This window comes from Coturnix japonica, unplaced genomic scaffold, assembly GCF_054131305.1.
Source record: "Coturnix japonica strain WE unplaced genomic scaffold, WE-NBRP24 Scf063, whole genome shotgun sequence".
NCBI lineage: Eukaryota > Metazoa > Chordata > Aves > Galliformes > Phasianidae > Coturnix > Coturnix japonica.
In genome coordinates this window covers 186,436-208,604 of record NW_028188966.1, presented here as the reverse complement: position 1 = coordinate 208,604, position 22,169 = coordinate 186,436, and the positions used below count along the sequence as shown (strand labels likewise).

The window sequence follows — 22,169 nt, the reverse complement described above, 5'->3', positions numbered from 1 at the left end:
CCCCCCCAACCCCCCCCACCCCCCATTAAACCCCGTTTCCTCCTCCCCTCCCCCCCCCCCTCCCCATTGACACCTATGGGGTCTCCTCGGGGGGGGGGTCCAAGCTCTTCCCCCTCCCCATCCCCCCCCCCTCAATTTCCTGCCCCCCCATTGGCTGAGATCCTCCAGGCTCCTGGATGCGGTGGGGGGGGGTGGGGTGGTTAATGGGGGGGGGGGTCGTTAATATGGGGGGGGGTCGATGATGGCGGCGCCGGTGGCGGCGGTGACAGCGACAACGGGGGGCGTGGGGGGGGGCTACTAATGAATGGGGGGGTCCCATATAATAAGGGGGGGGGTCCCAATCTCGGAGGTGCTCGGCTGAGCAGCAGCGGGTCGGGGGGGGCTCATAGGGGCAGGAGTGGGGGATGGGATGGGGGGGGGGCAGCGGCTCTAAGCTGCCCCATAATGTGGGGGGGGGGCCTCTATTGCCCCCTCCCCCCCCCCCCATCCTACCCCCCCCATCATGGCGGACGCCGCAAGCTCCGCCCCCTTTATAGGCCACGCCCCCATCGGAAACCACGCCCCCTTTATAGGCCACGCCCCCTCCGGAAGCCACGCACCAATCACAAGCTCGGCCTTTCTTAGAGGCCACGCCCCCCTTTGAAACCACGCCCCCTCTATAGGCCACGCCCCCATCGCAAACTCCGCCCCCTTTATAGGCCACGCCCCCTCCAGAGGCAACGAGCCTATCAGAAGCCACGCCCCCTCCAGAGGCCACGCCCCCATCGCAAACCACGCCCCCTCTATAAGCCACGCCCCCTCCAAAAGCGACGCCTTCTTTAAAGGCCACGCCCCCCTCACAATCTCCGCCCCCTTTATAGGCCACCGCCCAATCACAAGCGCTGCCTCCTCCCGAGGCCACGCCCCCTTTTGTGACGTCACCCCTTCCGGAGGCTCCGCCCCCTCTATAGGCAACCGCCCAATCACAAGCGCCGCCTCCTTTAGAAGCCCCGCCCCCTTTAGAGGCCCCACCCCCTTTATAGGCCACCGCCCAATCACAAGCTCCTCCTCCAGAGGCCACGCCCCCTTCGTAAGCCCCACCCCCTCCCAAAGCCCCGCCTTCTTTATAGCCCACGGCCCAATCACAAGCGCCGCCCCCTTCGTAAGCCCCGCCCACTGTCTCAGCCGACCAATAGCGTGGCCACAATGGCTGGCAATGGGGCTGTGGGGGGGGGCAGAAGTAATGGCGGCGGTGGGGGGGGCAGTGGTGACAATGGTGGGGGGGGGGCGACGAGGAGGAAGCGTCTGATTCGCTGTCGCTGGAGTCGGAACCGGAAGTGAGGGGGGGTTGCACTTCCGGGTCGGCTCTTCCACTTCCTGTCACGTGACAATGATGGCGGTGATGGTGATGATGGTGGTGGGGGGGGGTGGTCACGTGGGGTGGGGGGGCACTTCCGGGTGGGGGAGGGGCACGTTCGTCTTCGTATGATAATAAAGTGTAAGGGGGGGGGCGATAAGGGGGGCACTTCCGGTCCCACCCCCCCCACTTCCTGTCCAGCCTCCACTTCCTGTTCCTCCCCCTCCACTTCCTGTTCCGGTCCAATGAGGGCTCCCACTTCCTGTCCAGCCCCCCCCACTTCCTGTCCAGCCCCCCCCACTTCCTGTTTCTCCCCCCCCACTTCCTGTTCCGGTCCAAAGAGGGTCCCCACTTCCTGTTCCTGTCCATAGGGAGCTCCCACTTCCTGTCCACCCCCCCCCACTTCCTCTTCTTCCCCCCCCACTTCCTGTTTTCACCCCCCAACTTCCTGTTTCTCCCCCCCCACTTCCTCTTCCGGTCCATAGGGGATCCCCACTTCCTGTCCAGCCCCTACTTCCTGTCCAGCCCCCACTTCCTGTTCCTGCCCCCCCACTTCCTGTTCCTGCCCCCCCACTTCCTGTCCAGCCACTTCCTGTCCAGCCCCCACTTCCTGTTCCTGCCCCCCCACTTCCTGTCCAGCCCCCACTTCCTGTTTCTCCCCCCCCACTTCCTCTTCCTGTCCACCCACTTCCTGTCCCCCCCCCACTTCCTCTTCCGGTCCCCCTCCCCCCCCCACTTCCTGTCCTTCCCCCCATAGAGAACAATGGGGGGCTCCTGTTATAGGGGGGGGTTCCCATAGGATCCAATGGGGGGTTGGGGGTCGCCCCACTGAGTTCAATGGGGCCGTAGAAGTGATGGGGGGGGGGGGGGGTGGTCGTGGGGGGGGGGCGGGGGGTCGATGGGGGGGGAGGGGCTGGTGGGGGGGGCGTCTTCGGGGCGGCAGCAGCTGTACATGCCCTATAGGGAATAGGGGGGGAGGGTTAGTGCTATGGGGTCCCTATGTTATCCTATGGGGCTCTATGGGGTCCTATAGGGTTATATAGGGTTCTATTGGGCTCTATGGGGTCTATGGGGTCCCTATGTTATCCTATGGGGCTCTATGGGGTCCTATAGGGTTATATAGGGTTCTATTGGGCTCTATGGGGTCTATGGGGTCCCTATGTTATCCTATGGGGCTCTATGGGGTCCTATAGGGTTATATAGGGTTCTATTGGGCTCTATGGGGTCTATGGGGTCCCTATGTTATCCTATGGGGTTTCTATGGGGTTCTGTGGGGTCTATGGGATTCTATGGGGCTCTATGGGGTCCTATAGGGTTATATAGGGTTCTATTGGGCTCTATGGGGTCTATGGGGTCCCTATGTTATCCTATGGGGCTCTATGGGGCCCTATAGGGTTATATAGGGTTCTATTGGGCTCTATGGGGTCTATGGGGTCCCTATGTTATCCTATGGGGCTCTATGGGGTCCTATAGGGTTATATAGGGTTCTATTGGGCTCTATGGGGTCTATGGGGTCCCTATGTTATCCTATGGGGCTCTATGGGGTCCTATAGGGTTATATAGGGTTCTATTGGGCTCTATGGGGTCTATGGGGTCCCTATGTTATCCTATGGGGCTCTATGGGGTCCTATAGGGTTATATAGGGTTCTATTGGGCTCTATGGGGTCTATGGGGTCCCTATGTTATCCTATGGGGCTCTATGGGGTCCTATAGGGTTATATAGGGTTCTATTGGGCTCTATGGGGTCCCTATGTTATCCTATGGGGCTCTATGGGGTCCTATAGGGTTATATAGGGTTCTATTGGGCTCTATGGGGTCTATGGGGTCCCTATGTTATCCTATGGGGCTCTATGGGGTCCTATAGGGTTATATAGGGTTCTATTGGGCTCTATGGGGTCTATGGGGTCCCTATGTTATCCTATGGGGCTCTATGGGGTCCTATAGGGTTATATAGGGTTCTATTGGGCTCTATGGGGTCTATGGGGTCCCTATGTTATCCTATGGGGCTCTATGGGGTCCTATAGGGTTATATAGGGTTCTATTGGGCTCTATGGGGTCTATGGGGTCCCTATGTTATCCTATGGGGTTTCTATGGGGTTCTGTGGGGTCTATGGGGTTCTATGGGGCTCTATGGGGTCCTATAGGGTTATATAGGGTTCTATTGGGCTCTATGGGGTCTATGGGGTCCCTATGTTATCCTATGGGGCTCTATGGGGTCCTATAGGGTTATATAGGGTTCTATTGGGCTCTATGGGGTCTATGGGGTCCCTATGTTATCCTATGGGGTTTCTATGGGGTTCTGTGGGGTCTATGGGGTTCTATGGGGCTCTATGGGGTCCTATAGGGTTATATAGGGTTCTATTGGGCTCTATGGGGTCTATGGGGTCCCTATGTTATCCTATGGGGCTCTATGGGGTCCTATAGGGTTATATAGGGGTCTATTGGGCTCTATGGGGTCTATGGGGTCCCTATGTTATCCTATGGGGTTTCTATGGGGTTCTGTGGGGTCTATGGGGTTCTATGGGGCTCTATGGGGTCCTATAGGGTTATATAGGGTTCTATTGGGCTCTATGGGGTCTATGGGGTCCCTATGTTATCCTATGGGGTTGCTATGGGGTTCTGTGGGGTCTATGGGGTTCTATGGGGCTCTATGGGGTCCTATAGGGTTATATAGGGTTCTATTGGGCTCTATGGGGTCCCTATGTTATCCTATGGGGTTTCTATGGGGTTCTGTGGGGTCTATGGGGTTCTATGGGGGTCTATGGGGTCCTATAGGGTTATATAGGGTTCTATTGGGCTCTATGGGGTCCCTGTGTTATCCTATGGGGTTGCTATGGTGTTCTGTGGGGTCTATGGGGTTCTATGGGGGTCTATGGGGTCCTATGGGGTCCTATAGGGTTATATAGGGTTATATGGGGTTCTATGGGGCTTTATGGGGTTCTATGGGGTTCTATGGAGCACTATGGGGTCTATGGGGGAATCTATGGGTCTCTATGGGGTCTATGGAGTCCTATGGGATTCTATGGGGGATCTATGGGTCTCTATGGGGCTCTATGGGGTCCTATGGAGCGCTATGGGGGCACTATGGGGTTCTATGGGGCACTATGGGGGCTCTATGGGGTCTATGGGGGATCTATGGGGCTCTATGAGGCGCTATGGGGTCTATGGGATCTATGGGGCACTATGGGGTACTATGGGGTCTACATGGAGTCTATGGGGTTCTATGGGGCGATATGGAGTCCTATGGGTCAGTAATGGGGTTCTATGGGGTTCTATGGGGCACTATGGGGGCTCTATGGGGTCTATGGGAGAGCTATGGGGGATCTACGGGGCACTATGGGGTCCTATGGGGTCTATATAGGGTTCTATTGGGCTCTATGGGGTCTATGGGGTCCCTATGTTATCCTATGGGGTTTCTATGGGGTTCTGTGGGGTCCCTATGTTATCCTATGGGGCTCTATGGGGTCCTATAGGGTTATATAGGGTTCTATTGGGCTCTATGGGGTCTATGGGGTCCCTATGTTATCCTATGGGGCTCTATGGGGTCCTATAGGGTCATATAGGGTTCTATTGGGCTCTATGGGGTCTATGGGGTCCCTATGTTATCCTATGGGGCTCTATGGGGTCCTATAGGGTTATATAGGGTTCTATTGGGCTCTATGGGGTCTATGGGGTCCCTATGTTATCCTATGGGGCTCTATGGGGTCCTATAGGGTTATATAGGGTTCTATTGGGCTCTATGGGGTCTATGGGGTCCCTATGTTATCCTATGGGGTTTCTATGGGGTTCTGTGGGGTCTATGGGGTTCTATGGGGCTCTATGGGGTCCTATAGGGTTATATAGGGTTCTATTGGGCTCTATGGGGTCTATGGGGTCCCTATGTTATCCTATGGGGCTCTATGGGGTCCTATAGGGTCATATAGGGTTCTATTGGGCTCTATGGGGTCTATGGGGTCCCTATGTTATCCTATGGGGTTTCTATGGGGTTCTGTGGGGTCTATGGGGTTCTATGGGGCTCTATGGGGTCCTATAGGGTTATATAGGGTTCTATTGGGCTCTATGGGGTCTATGGGGTCCCTATGTTATCCTATGGGGCTCTATGGGGTCCTATAGGGTTATATAGGGTTCTATTGGGCTCTATGGGGTCTATGGGGTCCCTATGTTATCCTATGGGGCTCTATGGGGTCCTATAGGGTTATATAGGGTTCTATTGGGCTCTATGGGGTCTATGGGGTCCCTATGTTATCCTATGGGGCTCTATGGGGCCCTATAGGGTTATATAGGGTTCTATTGGGCTCTATGGAGTCCCTATGTTATCCTATGGGGCTCTATGGGGTCCTATAGGGTTATATAGGGTTCTATTGGGCTCTATGGGGTCTATGGGGTCCCTATGTTATCCTATGGGGCTCTATGGGGTCCTATAGGGTTATATGGGGTTCTATTGGGCTCTATGGGGTCTATGGGGTCCCTATGTTATCCTATGGGGCTCTATGGGGTCCTATAGGGTTATATAGGGTTCTATTGGGCTCTATGGGGTCTATGGGGTCCCTATGTTATCCTATGGGGCTCTATGGGGTCCTATAGGGTTATATAGGGTTCTATTGGGTTCTATGGGGTCTATGGGGTCCCTATGTTATCCTATGGGGCTCTATGGGGTCCTATAGGGTTATATAGGGTTCTATTGGGCTCTATGGGGTCCCTATGTTATCCTATGGGGCTCTATGGGGCCCTATAGGGTTATATAGGGTTCTATTGGGCTCTATGGGGTCTATGGGGTCCCTATGTTATCCTATGGGGCTCTATGGGGTCCTATAGGGTTATATAGGGTTCTATTGGGTTCTATGGGGTCTATGGGGTCCCTATGTTATCCTATGGGGCTCTATGGGGTCCTATAGGGTTATATAGGGTTCTATTGGGTTCTATGGGGTCTATGGGGTCCCTACGTTATCCTATGGGGCTCTATGGGGTTCTGTGAGGTCTATGGGGTTCTATGGGGCTCTATGGGGTCCTATAGGGTTATATAGGGTTCTATTGGGGTCTATGGGGTCTATGGGGTCCCTATGTTATCCTATGGGGTTTCTATGGGGTTCTGTGGGGTCTATGGGGTTCTATGGGGCTCTATGGGGTCCTATAGGGTTATATAGGGTTCTATTGGGCTCTATGGGGTCTATGGGGTCCCTATGTTATCCTATGGGGCTCTATGGGGTCCTATAGGGTTATATAGGGTTCTATTGGGTTCTATGGGGTCTATGGGGTCCCTATGTTATCCTATGGGGCTCTATGGGGCCCTATAGGGTTATATAGGGTTCTATTGGGCTCTATGGGGTCTATGGGGTCCCTATGTTATCCTATGGGGCTCTATGGGGTTCTGTGGGGTCTATGGGGTTCTATGGGGCTCTATGGGGTCCTATAGGGTTATATAGGGTTCTATTGGGCTCTATGGGGTCTATGGGGTCCCTATGTTATCCTATGGGGCTCTATGGGGTCCTATAGGGTTATATAGGGTTCTATTGGGCTCTATGGGGTCTATGGGGTCCCTATGTTATCCTATGGGGCTCTATGGGGTCCTATAGGGTTATATAGGGTTCTATTGGGCTCTATGGGGTCCCTATGTTATCCTATGGGGTTTCTATGGGGTTCTGTGGGGTCTATGGGGTTCTATGGGGCTCTATGGGGTCCTATAGGGTTATATAGGGTTCTATTGGGCTCTATGGGGTCTATGGGGTCCCTATGTTATCCTATGGGGCTCTATGGGGTCCTATAGGGTTATATAGGGTTCTATTGGGCTCTATGGGGTCTATGGGGTCCCTATGTTATCCTATGGGGCTCTATGGGGTCCTATAGGGTTATATAGGGTTCTATTGGGCTCTATGGGGTCTATGGGGTCCCTATGTTATCCTATGGGGCTCTATGGGGTCCTATAGGGTCATATAGGGTTCTATTGGGCTCTATGGGGTCTATGGGGTCCCTATGTTATCCTATGGGGCTCTATGGGGTCCTATAGGGTTATATAGGGTTCTATTGGGCTCTATGGGGTCTATGGGGTCCCTATGTTATCCTATGGGGCTCTATGGGGCCCTATAGGGTTATATAGGGTTCTATTGGGCTCTATGGGGTCTATGGGGTCCCTATGTTATCCTATGGGGCTCTATGGGGTCCTATAGGGTCATATAGGGTTCTATTGGGCTCTATGGGATCTATGGGGTCCCTATGTTATCCTATGGGGCTCTATGGGGTCCTATAGGGTTATATAGGGTTCTATTGGGCTCTATGGGGTCTATGGGGTCCCTATGTTATCCTATGGGGCTCTATGGGGTCCTATAGGGTTATATAGGGTTCTATTGGGCTCTATGGGGTCTATGGGGTCCCTATGTTATCCTATGGGGCTCTATGGGGCCCTATAGGGTTATATAGGGTTCTATTGGGCTCTATGGGGTCTATGGGGTCCCTATGTTATCCTATGGGGCTCTATGGGGTCCTATAGGGTTATATAGGGTTCTATTGGGCTCTATGGGGTCCCTATGTTATCCTATGGGGCTCTATGGGGTCCTATAGGGTTATATAGGGTTCTATTGGGCTCTATGGGGTCTATGGGGTCCCTATGTTATCCTATGGGGCTCTATGGGGCCCTATAGGGTTATATAGGGTTCTATTGGGCTCTATGGAGTCCCTATGTTATCCTATGGGGCTCTATGGGGTCCTATAGGGTTATATAGGGTTCTATTGGGCTCTATGGGGTCTATGGGGTCCCTATGTTATCCTATGGGGCTCTATGGGGTCCTATAGGGTTATATAGGGTTCTATTGGGCTCTATGGGGTCTATGGGGTCCCTATGTTATCCTATGGGGCTCTATGGGGTCCTATAGGGTTATATAGGGTTCTATTGGGTTCTATGGGGTCTATGGGGTCCCTATGTTATCCTATGGGGCTCTATGGGGTCCTATAGGGTTATATAGGGTTCTATTGGGCTCTATGGGGTCTATGGGGTCCCTATGTTATCCTATGGGGCTCTATGGGGCCCTATAGGGTTATATAGGGTTCTATTGGGCTCTATGGGGTCTATGGGGTCCCTATGTTATCCTATGGGGCTCTATGGGGCCCTATAGGGTTATATAGGGTTCTATTGGGCTCTATGGGGTCTATGGGGTCCCTATGTTATCCTATGGGGCTCTATGGGGTTCTGTGGGGTCTATGGGGTTCTATGGGGCTCTATGGGGTCCTATAGGGTTATATAGGGTTCTATTGGGCTCTATGGGGTCTATGGGGTCCCTATGTTATCCTATGGGGTTTCTATGGGGTTCTGTGGGGTCTATGGGGTTCTATGGGGCTCTATGGGGTCCTATAGGGTTATATAGGGTTCTATTGGGCTCTATGGGGTCTATGGGGTCCCTATGTTATCCTATGGGGTTTCTATGGGGTTCTGTGGGGTCTATGGGGTTCTATGGGGCTCTATGGGGTCCTTTGGGTTATATAGGGTTATATAGGGTTCTATGGGGGTGTATGGGGTCCTATAGGGTTATATAGGGTTATATGGGGTTCTATGGGGCTTTATGGGGTTCTATGGGGCGCTATGGGGTCCTATGGGGTCTATGGGGGATCTATGGGTCTCTATGGGGTCTATGGAGTCCTATGGGATTCTATGGGGGATCTATGGGGCTCTATGGGGCTCTATGGGGTCCTATGGGGCACTATGGGGGCACTATGGGGTTCTATGGGGTCTATGGAGTCCTATGGGATTCTATGGGGGATCTATGGGGCTCTATGGGGCTCTATGGGGTCCTATGGGATTCTATGGGGGATCTATGGGGCTCTATGGGGCTCTATGGGGTCCTATGGGGCGCTATGGGGGCACTATGGGGTTCTATGGGGGATCTATGGGGCGCTATGGGGTCCTATGGGGTCTATGGGGGATCTATGGGGCGCTATGGGGTCCTATGGGGTCTATGGGGGATCTATGGGGCGCTATGGGGCGCTATGGGGTCCTATGGGGTCTATGGGGGATCTATGGGGCGCTATGGGGCGCTATGGGGTCCTATGGGGTCTATGGGGGATCTATGGGGTCTCTATGGGGCGCTATGGGGTCCTATGGGGTCTATGGGGGATCTATGGGGCGCTATGGGGTTTCTATGGGGCAGTTATGGGGTTCTATGGGGGGATATGGAGGGATATAGGGCAGTAATGGGGTTCTATGGGGCAGTTATGGGGGGCTATAGGGCAGTTATGGGGGGCTATAGGGCAGTAATGGGGTTCTATGGGGTTCTATGGGGCAGTTATGGGGTTCTATGGGGGGATATGGAGGGATATAGGGCAGTAATGGGGTTCTATGGGGCAGTTATGGGGGGCTATAGGGCAGTAATGGGGTCCTATGGGGCAGTAATGGGGTTCTATGGGGTTTCTATGGGGCAGTTATGGGGTTCTATGGGGGGATATGGAGGGATATAGGGCAGTAATGGGGTTCTATGGGGCAGTTATGGGGGGCTATAGGGCAGTAATGGGGTCCTATGGGGCAGTAATGGGGTTCTATAGGTTCTATGGGTCAGTTATGGGGTTCTATGGGGGGATATGGAGGGATATAGGGCAGTAATGGGGCTCTATGGGGCAGTTATGGGGTTCTATGGGGTTCTATGGGGCGCTATGGGGTCCTATGGGGTCTATATGGGGCACTATGGGGGCTCTATGGGGTCTATGGGGGATCTATGGGGCGCTATGGGCTCTATAGGGTGCAATGGGGCTCTATGGGGTCCTATGGGGTCTATATGGGGCACTATGGGGGCTCTATGGGGTTCTATGGGGTCCCTATAGGGCTCTATGGGCCAATATGGGGTCTCTATGAGGTTCCTATGGGGCTCTATGGGGTCTCTATGGGGCACTATGGGGGCTCTATGGGGTCTATATGGGGCTCTATGGGGGATCTATGGGGTCTATGGAGTCCTATGGGATTCTATGGGGGATCTATGGGTCTCTATGGGGCTCTATGGGGTCCTATGGGGCGCTATGGGGGCACTATGGGGTTCTATGGGGTCCTATGGGGCGCTATGGGGGCACTATGGGATTCTATGGGGGGATATGGAGTCCTATGGGGCAATAATGGGGTTCTATGGGGTTCTATGGGTCAGTAATGGGGTTCTATGGGGTTCTATGGGGCACTATGGGGGCTCTATGGGGTCTATGGGGGATCTATGGGGCTCTATGGGGCTCTATGGGGTTTCTAGGGGGAATCTATGGGGCACTACAGGGTTCTATGGGGGATCTATGGGGCACTATGGGGCACTATGGGGTCCTATGGAGTTCTATGGGTCAGTAATGGGGTTCTACGGGGTTCTATGGGGCACTATGGGGGCTCTATGGGGTCTATGGGGGCGCTATGGGGGCACTATGGGGTTCTATGGGGGATCTATGGGGCGCTATAGGGTCCTATGGGGTCTATATGGGGCACTATGGGGTCTATGGAGTCCTATGGGATTCTATGGGGGATCTATGGGTCTCTATGGGGCTCTATGGGGTCCTATGGGGCGCTATGGGGGCACTATGGGGTTCTATGGGGGATCTATGGGGCACTATGGGGTCCTATGGGGTCTATATGGGGCACTATGGGGGATCTATGGGGCGCTATGGGGTCTATATGGGGCACTATGGAGGCTCTATGGGGTCTATGGGGGATCTATGGGGCGCTATGGGATCTATGGGGCTTTATGGGGTTCAATGGGGTCCCTATGGGGTCTCTATGAGGTTCCTATGGGATCTATGGGGGAGCTATGGGGTTTCTATGGGGCTGTATTGGGTACTATTTGGGGGATATGGGGTCCTATGGGGCAGTTATGGGGTTCTATGGGGGGATATGGGGCATAGAACCCTATTACTGCCCCATAGCCCCCCATATCCCCTCATATCCCCCCATAACTCCCCCATAGAACCCCATTACTGCCCCATATACCCCCATAGAACCCCATAACTGCCCCATAGCCCCCCATACAGCCCCATAGAACCCCATAACTGCCCCATAGCCCCCCATAGCCCCCTATATCCCCCCATAGAACCCCATAACTCCCCCATAGAACCCCATTACAGCCCCATATCCCCCCATAGAACCCCATTATTGCCCCATAGAACCCCATTACAGCCCCATATCCCCCCATAGAACCCCATTATTGCCCCATAGAACCCCATTACAGCCCCATATCCCCCCATAGACTCACCCTACTGATGGCCAGCAGCCCCCCATGTCCCCGCAGCGCCCCACAGAACCCCATTACAGCCCCATACAGCCCCATATCCCCCCATAGCACCCCACAGAACCCCATTACTGCCCCATAGAACCCCATAACCGCCCCATAGCCCCCCATAGCCCCCTATATCCCCCCATAGAACCCCATAACCGCCCCATAGACCCCCATAGCCCCCTATATCCACCCATAGAACCCCATTACTGCCCCATAGCCCCCCATATCCCCCCATTACTGCCCCATAGACTCACCCTACTGATGGCCAGCAGCCCCCCATGTCCCCATAGCGCCCCATAGAACCCCATAACCGCCCCATAGAACCCCATATCCCCCCATAGAACCCCATAACTGCCCCATAGAACCCCATTACTGCCCCATAGACTCACCCTACTGATGGCCAGCAACCCCCCATGTCCCCGTAGCGCCCCATAGAACCCCATAACCGCCCCATAGCCCCCTATATCCCCCCATAAAACCCCATTACTGCCCCATAGAACCCCATTACTGCCCCATAGAACCACATTACTGCCCCATATCCCCCTATATACCCCCATAGAACCTCATAACTGCCCCATAGAACCCCATTACTGCCCCATATCCCCCTATATCCCCCCCATAGAACCCCATAACTGCCCCATATCCCCCTAAACACCCCTATAGAACCCCATAACTGCCCCATAGAGCCCCATTACTGCCCCATAGCCCCCCATATCCCCCCACAGAACCCCATTACTGCCCCACAGACCCCCATAGAACCCCATAACCGCCCCATATCCCCCCATTACTGCCCCATAGACTCACCCTACTGATGGCCAGCAGCCCCCCATGTCCCCGTAGCGCCCCATAGAACCCCATTACTGCCCCATAGCCCCCTATATCCCCCCATAGAACCCCATTACTGCCCCATAGCCCCCTATATCCCCCCATAGAACCCCATAACTGCCCCATATCCCCCTATATACCCCCATAGAACCCCATTACTGCCCCATATCCCCCTATATCCCCCCATAGAACCCCATAACTGCCCCATAGCCCCCTATATCCCCCCATAGAACCCCATTACTGCCCCATATCCCCATAGACTCACCCTACTGATGGCCAGCAGCCCCCCCATGTCCTCGTAGCGCCCCATAGAACCCCATAACTGCCCCATAGACCCCCATAGAACCCCATTACTGCCCCATATCCCCCTATATCCCCCCATAGAACCCCATTACTGCCCCATAGAGCCCCATTACTGCCACATAGAACCCCATTACTGCCCCATAGAACCCCATTACTGCCCCATAGAGCCCCATTACTGCCACATAGACCCCCATAGCCCCCTATATCCCCCCATAGAACCCCATTACTGCCCCATATCCCCCTATATCCCCCCATAGAACCCCATTACTGCCCCATAGACTCACCCTACTGATGGCCAGCAGCCCCCCATGTCCCCGTAGCGCCCCCCGCAGGCGTCGATGCACGAGGTGCTCAGCCCCGAATGCGATGAGGCTGAGCCCCATAGCGACCAGCAGCCCCCCATAGACCCCCATATCCCCCCATAGAACCCCATTACTGCCCCATAGAGCCCCATACCTCCCCCATAGAACCCCATTACTGCCCCATAGCCCCCCACAGCCCCCTATATCCCCCCATAGAACCCCATTACTGCCCCATATCCCCCCATAGAACCCCATAACTGCCCCACAGCCCCCCATATCCCCCCATAGAACCCCATAACTCCCCCATAGAACCCCATTACAGCCCCATATCCCCCTATATCCCCCCATATCCCCCCATTACTGCCCCATAGACTCACCCTACTGATGGCCAGCAGCCCCCCATGTCCCCGTAGCGCCCCATAGAACCCCATTACTGCCCCATATGACCCTATACAGCCCTATATCCCCCCATAGCACCCCATAGAACCCCATAACCGCCCCATATCCCCCTATATCCCCCCATAGAACCCCATTACAGCCCCATATCCCCATAGACTCACCCTACTGATGGCCAGCAGCCCCCCATGTCCCCGTAGCGCCCCCCGCAGGCGTCGATGCACGAGGTGCTCGGCCCCGAATGCGATGAGGCTGAGCCCCATAGCGACCAGCAGCCCCCCATAGACCCCCATATCCCCCCATAGAACCCCATTACTGCCCCATAGAGCCCCATTACTGCCCCATATCCCCCTATATCCCCCCATAGACCCCCATAACTGCCCCATAGCCCCCTATATCCCCCCATAGAACCCCATTACTGCCCCATAGCCCCCTATATCCCCCCATAGACCCCCATAACTGCCCCATAGCCCCCTATATCCCCCCATAGAACCCCATTACTGCCCCATAGCCCCCTATATCCCCCCATAGACCCCCATAACTGCCCCATATCCCCCCATAGCACCCCATAGAACCCCATAACTGCCCCATATCCCCCTATATCCCCCCATAGAACCCCATTACAGCCCCATATCCCCATAGACTCACCCTACTGATGGCCAGCAGCCCCCCATGTCCCCGTAGCGCCCCCCGCAGGCGTCGATGCACGAGGTGCTCAGCCCCGAATGCGATGAGGCTGAGCCCCATAGCGACCAGCAGCCCCCCATAGACCCCCATATCCCCCCATAGAACCCCATTACTGCCCCATAGAGCCCCATATCCCCCCATAGAACCCCATTACTGCCCCATAGAACCCCATTACTGCCCCATAGAGCCCCATACCTCCCCCATAGAACCCCATTACTGCCCCATAGCCCCCCATAGCCCCCTATATCCCCCCATAGAACCCCATTACTGCCCCATAGAGCCCCATTACTCCCCCATAGAACCCCATAACTGCCCCATATCCCCCCATAGAACCCCATAACTGCCCCATATCCCCCCATAGAACCCCATTACTGCCCCATATCCCCCTATATCCCCCCATAGAACCCCATTACTGCCCCATATCCCCCCATATCCCCATAGACTCACCCTACTGATGGCCAGCAGCCCCCCATGTCCCCGTAGTGCCCCATAGAACCCCATAACTGCCCCATATCCCCCTATATCCCCCCATATCCCCCCATTACAGCCCCATAGACTCACCCTACTGATGGCCAGCAGCCCCCCATGTCCCCATAGCACCCCATAGAACCCCATAACCGCCCCATAGACCCCCATATCCCCCCACAGAACCCCATAACTGCCCCATATCCCCCCCATATCCCCATGGACTCACCCTACTGATGGCCAGCAGCCCCCCATGTCCCCGTAGTGCCCCATAGAACCCCATTACTGCCCCATAGCCCCCTATATCCCCCCATAACCGCCCCATATCCCCCCCATATCCCCATAGACTCACCCTACTGATGGCCAGCAGCCCCCCATGTCCCCGTAGCGTCCCATAGACCCCCATAACTGCCCCATAGCCCCCCATATCCCCCTGTATCCCCCCATAGAACCCCATTACAGCCCCATATCCCCCCATATCCCCCCTATCTCCCCATAGACTCACCCTACTGATGGCCAGCAGCCCCCCATGTCCCCGTAGCGCCCCATAGAACCCCATAACCACCCCATAGCCCCCCATATCCCCCCATTACTGCCCCATAGACTCACCCTACTGATGGCCAGCAGCCCCCTATGTCCCCGTAGCGCCCCATAGAACCCCATAACCGCCCCATAGCCCCCCATATCCCCCATAGAACCCCATAACTGCCCCATAGCCCCCCATATCCCCCATATCCCCCCATTACTGCCCCATAGACTCACCCTACTGATGGCCAGCAGCCCCCCATGTCCCCGTAGCGCCCCATAGAACCCCATAACCGCCCCATAGCCCCCTATATCCCCCCATAGAACCCCATTACTGCCTCATAGAGCCCCATATCCCCCCATAGATCACCATTACTGCCCTATAGCCCCCCATAGAGCCCCATTACTGCCCCATAGAACCCCATTACAGCGCCATAGAACCCCATATCCCCCCCATATCCCCATAGACTCACCCTACTGATGGCCAGCAGCCCCCCATGTCCCCGTAGCGCCCCATAGAACCCCATTACTGCCCCATAGCCCCCCATATCCCCCCATAGAACCCCATTACAGCCCCATAGACTCACCCTACTGATGGCCAGCAGCCCCCCATGTCCCCGTAGCGCCCCCCGCAGGCGTCGATGCACGAGGTGCTCGGCCCCGAATGCGATGAGGCTGAGCCCCATAGCGACCAGCAGCCCCCCATAGACCCCCATATCCCCCCATAGAACCCCATTACTGCCCCATAGAACCCCATTACTGCCACATAGAACCACATTACTGCCCCATAGACCCCCATATCCCCCCATAGAGCCCTATTACTGCCCCATATGACCCTATACAGCCCTATATCCCCCCATACAACCCCATTATTGCCCCATATCCCCCCATAGAACCCCATTATTGCCCTATAGAATCCCATAACTGCCCCATAGAACCCCATTACTGCCCCATATCCCCCCATAGAACCCCATTATTGCCCTATAGAATCCCATAACTGCCCCATAGAACCCCATTACTGCCCCCATATCCCCCCATAGAACCCAAATATTGCCCTATAGAACCCCATAACTGCCCCATAGAACCCCATTACTGCCCCATATCCCCCTATATACCCCCATAGAACCCCATAACTGCCCCATATCCCCCTATATACCCCCATAGAACCCCATAACTGCCCCATATCCCCCTATATCCCCCCACAGAACCCCATTACAGCCCCATATCCCCATAGACTCACCCTACTGATGGCCAGCAACCCCCCATGTCCCCGTAGCGCCCCATAGAACCCCATAACTGCCCCATATCCCCCTATATCCCCCCATAGAACCCCATAACCGCCCCATAGCCCCCTATATCCCCCCATAGAACCCCATAACCGCCCCATAGCCCCCTATATCCCCCCATAGAACCCCATTACTGCCCCACAGATCCCCATAGAGCCCCATTACTGCCCCATAGACCCCCATATCCCCCTATATCCCCCCATAGAACCCCATTACAGCCCCATAGACTCACCCTACTGATGGCCAGCAGCCCCCCATGTCCCCGTAGCGCCCCCCGCAGGCGTCGATGCACGAGGTGCTCGGCCCCAAAGGCGATGAGGCTGAGCCCCATAGCGACCAGCAGCCCCCCATAGACCCCCATATCCCCCCATAGAACCCCATTACTGCCCCATAGACCCCCATATCCCCCCATAGAACCCCATTACTGCCCCATAGAGCCCCATATCCCCACATAGAACCCCATTACTGCCCCATAGACCCCCATATCCCCCCATAGAACCCCATTAATGCCCCATAGAACCCCATATCCCCCCATAGACCCCCATATCCCCCCATAGAACCCCATTACTGCCCCATAGAGCTCCATTAATGCCCCATAGAACCCCATTACTGCCGCATAGAACCCCATTACTGCCCCATAGCCCCCCACAGCCCCCTATATCCCCCCATAGAACCCCATTACTGCCTCATAGAGCCCCATATCCCCCCATAGATCCCCATTACTGCCCTATAGCCCCCCATAGAGCCCCATTACTGCCCCATAGAACCCCATTACAGCCCCATAGACCCCCATATCCCCCCATAGAACCCCATTACACCCCCATAGAACCCCATAACTGCCCCATAGACTCACCCTACTGATGGCCAGCAGCCCCCCATGTCCCCGTAGCGCCCCATAGAACCCCATAACCGCCCCATAGACCCCTATATACCCCCATAGAACCCCATTACTGCCCCATATCCCCCTATATCCCCCCATAGAACCCCATTACTGCCCCATAGCCCCTCATATCCCCCCATAGAACCCCATTACTGCCCCATATCCCCCTATATCCCCCCATAGAACCCCATTACAGCCCCATATCCCCATAGACTCACCCTACTGATGGCCAGCAGCCCCCTATGTCCCCGTAGCGCCCCATAGAACCCCATAACCGCCCCATATCCCCCCATATCCCCCCATAGAACCCCATTACAGCCCCATATCCCCCTATATACCCCCATAGAACCCCATTATTGCCCTATAGCCCCCCACAGAACCCCATTACTGCCCCATATGACCCTATACAGCCCTATATCCCCCCATAGCACCCCATAGAACCCCATAACCGCCCCATATCCCCCTATATACCCCCATAGAACCCCATTACAGCCCCATAGACTCACCCTACTGATGGCCAGCAGCCCCCCATGTCCCCGTAGCGCCCCCCGCAGGCGTCGATGCACGAGGTGCTCAGCCCCGAATGCGATGAGGCTGAGCCCCATAGCGACCAGCAGCCCCCCATAGACCCCCATATCCCCCCATAGAACCCCATAACCGCCCCATAGAGCCCCATATCCCCCCATAGAACCCCATTACTGCCCCATAGAACCCCATTACTGCCCCACAGCCCCCCATATACCCCCATATCCCCCCATAGAACCCCATTACTGCCCCATAGAACCCCATTACTGCCCCATAGAACCCCATATCCCCCCATAGAACCCCATTACTGCCCCATAGACCCCCATATCCCCCCATAGAACCCCATTACTGCCCCATAGCCCCCCATATCCCCCTGTATCCCCCCATAGAACCCCATAACTGCCCCATATCTCCCTATATCCCCCCATAGAGCCCCCTATATCCCCCCATATCCCCATAGACTCACCCTACTGATGGCCAGCAGCCCCCCATGTCCCCGTAGCGCCCCCCGCAGGCGTCGATGCACGAGGTGCTCAGCCCCAAAGGCGATGAGGCTGAGCCCCATAGCGACCAGCAGCCCCCCATAGACCCCCATATCCCCCCATAGAACCCCATTACTGCCCCATAGAGCCCCATTACAGCCCCATAGAACCCCATTACTGCCCCATAGAACCCCATTACAGCCCCATAGAACCCCATTTCTGCCCCATAGAACCCCATTACTGCCCCATATGACCCTATACAGCCCTATATCCCCCCATACAACCCCATTATTGCCCCATATCCCCCCATAGAACCCCATAACTGCCCCATATCCCCCTATACCCCCCCATACAACCCCATTACTGCCCAATAGCCCCCCATAGAACCCCATTACTGCCCCATAGACTCACCCTACTGATGGCCAGCAGCCCCCCATGTCCCCGTAGCGCCCCCCGCAGGCGTCGATGCACGAGGTGCTCAGCCCCGAATGCGATGAGGCTGAGCCCCATAGCGACCAGCAGCCCCCCATAGACCCCCATATCCCCCCATAGAACCCCATTACTGCCCCATAGAGCCCCATTACTGCCACATAGAGCCCCATACCTCCCCCATAGAACCCCATTACTGCCCCATAGAGCCCCATTACTGCCCCATATCCCCCTATATCCCCCCATAGACCCCCATAACTGCCCCATAGCCCCCTATATCCCCCCATAGAACCCCATTACTGCCCCATAGCCCCCATGTCCCCCCATAGACCCCCATAACTGCCCCATAGCCCCCTATATCCCCCCATAGAACCCCATTACTGCCCCATAGCCCCCTATATCCCCCCATAGACCCCCATAACTGCCCCATAGCCCCCTATATCCCCCCATAGAACCCCATTACTGCCCCATAGCCCCCTATATCCCCCCATAGACCCCCATAACTGCCCCATATCCCCCCATAGAGCCCCATTACTGCCCCATAGAACCCCATTACTGCCCCATATCCCCCTATATACCCCCATAGAACCTCATAACTGCCCCATAGAGCCCCATTCCTACCCCATATCTCCCTGTATTCCCCCATAGAACCCCATTACTGCCCCATAGACCCCCATAGAACCCCATAACCGCCCCATAGCCCCCCATATCCCCCTATATCCCCCCATAGAACCCCATTTCTGCCCTATATCCCCCCATAGAACCCCATTACTGCCCCATATCCCCCTATATCCCCCCATAGAACCCCATTACTGCCCCATATCCCCCTATATACCCCCATAGAACCCCATAACTGCCCCATAGACCCCCATATCCCCCTATATCCCCCCATAGAACCCCATAACCGCCCCATATCTCCCCATTACTGCCCCATAGACTCACCCTACTGATGGCCAGCAGCCCCCCATGTCCCCGTAGCGCCCCATAGAACCCCATAACCGCCCCATAGCCCCCTATATCCCCCCATAGAACCCCATAACTGCCCCATATCCCCCTATATCCCCCCATAGAACCTCATAACTGCCCCATAGAACCCCATTACTGCCCCATAGACCCCCATATCCCCCCATAGAACCCCATTACTGCCCCATAGAACCCCATTACTGCCCCATATCCCCCTATATCCCCCCATAGAACCCCATAACTGCCCCATAGACCCCCATAGCCCCCTATATCCCCCCATAGAACCCCATTACTGCCTCATAGAGCCCCATTACTGCCCCATAGAGCCCCATACCTCCCCCATAGAACCCCATTACTGCCCCATAGCCCCCCATAGCCCCCTATATCCCCCCATAGAACCCCATTACTGCCCCATATCCCCCTATATCCCCCCATAGAACCCCATTACTGCCCCATATCCCCCCATAGAACCCCATTACTGCCCCATATGACCCTATACAGCCCTATATCCCCCCATATACCCCCATAGAACCCCATTACTGCCCCATAGAGCCCCATAGACCCCCATATCCCCCCCATATCCCCATAGACTCACCCTACTGATGGCCAGCAGCCCCCCATGTCCCCGTAGCGCCCCCCGCAGGCGTCGATGCACGAGGTGCTCAGCCCCAAAGGCGATGAGGCTGAGCCCCATAGCGACCAGCAGCCCCCCATAGACCCCCATAGCCCCCCATAGAACCCCATTACTGCCCCATAGAGCCCCATACCTCACCCATAGAACCCCATTACTGCCCCATAGCCCCCCACAGCCCCCTATATCCCCCCATAGAACCCCATAGAACCCCATTACTGCCCCATATCCCCCCATAGAACCCCATAACTGCCCCATATCCCCCCATAGAACCCCATTATTGCCCTATAGAACCCCATAACTGCCCCTTAGAACCCCATTACTGCCCCATATCCCCCTATATCCCCCCATAGAACCCCATAACTGCCCCATATCCCCCCATAGAACCCCATTACTGCCCCATATGACCCTATACAGCCCTATATCCCCCCATATACCCCCATAGAACCCCATTACTGCCCCATAGAACCCCATTACTGCCCCATAGAGCCCCATACCTCCCCCATAGAACCCCATAACTGCCCCATAGCCCCCTATAGACCCCCATATCCCCCCATAGAACCCCATTACTGCCCCATAGACTCACCCTACTGATGGCCAGCAGCCCCCCATGTCCCCGTAGCGCCCCCCGCAGGCGTCGATGCACGAGGTGCTCGGCCCCAAAGGCGATGAGGCTGAGCCCCATAGCGACCAGCAGCCCCCCATAGACCCCCATATCCCCCCATAGAACCCCATTACTGCCCTATAGAGCCCCATTACTGCCCCATAGAACCCCATTACTGCCCCATAGAACCCCATACCTCCCCCATAGAACCCCATTACTGCCCCATAGACCCCCATACCTCCCCCATAGAGCCCCGTAGCGACCAGCAGCCCCCCATAGCCCCCTATATCCCCCCATAGAACCCCATAACTGCCCCATATCCCCCCATAGAACCCCATTATTGCCCTATAGAACCCCATAACTGCCCCATAGTACCCCATTACTGCCCCATATCCCCCCATAGAACCCCATTACTGCCCCATATCTCCCTATATCCCCCCATACAACCCCATAACTGCCCCATATCCCCCCATAGAACCCCATTACTGCCCCATATGACCCTATACAGCCCTATATCCCCCCATATACCCCCATAGAACCCTATTACTGCCCCATAGAACCCCATTACTGCCCCATAGAGCCCCATACCTCCCCCATAGAACCCCATAACTGCCCCATATCCCCCTATATCCCCCCATAGAACCCCATTACAGCCCTATATCCCCATAGACTCACCCTACTGATGGCCAGCAGCCTCCCATGTCCCCGTAGCGCCCCATAGAACCCCATTACTGCCCCATAGCCCCCTATATCCCCCCATAGAACCCCATAACTACCCCATATCTCCCTATATCCCCCCATAGAACCCCATATCCCCCCATATCCCCATAGACTCACCCTACTGATGGCCAGCAGCCCCCCATGTCCCCGTAGCGCCCCATAGAACCCCATAACCGCCCCATAGACCCCCATATCCCCCCACAGAACCCCATTACTGCCCCATATCCCCCCATAGAACCCCATTACTGCCCCATAGACTCACCCTACTGATGGCCAGCAGCCCCCCATGTCCCCATAGCGCCCCATAGAACCCCATAACCACCCCATAGACCCCCATATCCCCCCATAGAACCCCATTACTGCCCCATAGCCCCCCATACCTCCCCCATAGAGCCCCATTACCGCCCCATAGCCCCCCATATCCCTCTATATCCCCCCATATCCCCCCATTACTGCCCCATAGACTCACCCTACTGATGGCCAGCAGCCCCCCATGTCCCCGTAGCGCCCCATAGAACCCCATAACTGCCCCATAGAGCCCCATATACCCCCATATCCCCATAGACTCACCCTACTGATGGCCAGCAGCC

At 55.8% G+C, this 22,169-nt stretch overlaps 1 protein-coding gene across 1 annotated transcript in view; it reads right to left on the bottom strand.

Moving 5' to 3' along the window:
- Positions 1–22,169, bottom strand: part of LOC146751687 (glutamate receptor ionotropic, NMDA 2D-like) — a 95,074-nt gene that overhangs the window by 759 nt on the left and 72,146 nt on the right. The window contains exon 13 of the mRNA XM_085533783.1: positions 493–1,155. Coding sequence (XP_085389909.1) covers positions 493–1,155 — 663 coding nt within the window. The remainder of the gene's footprint in view (positions 1–492; positions 1,156–22,169) is intronic.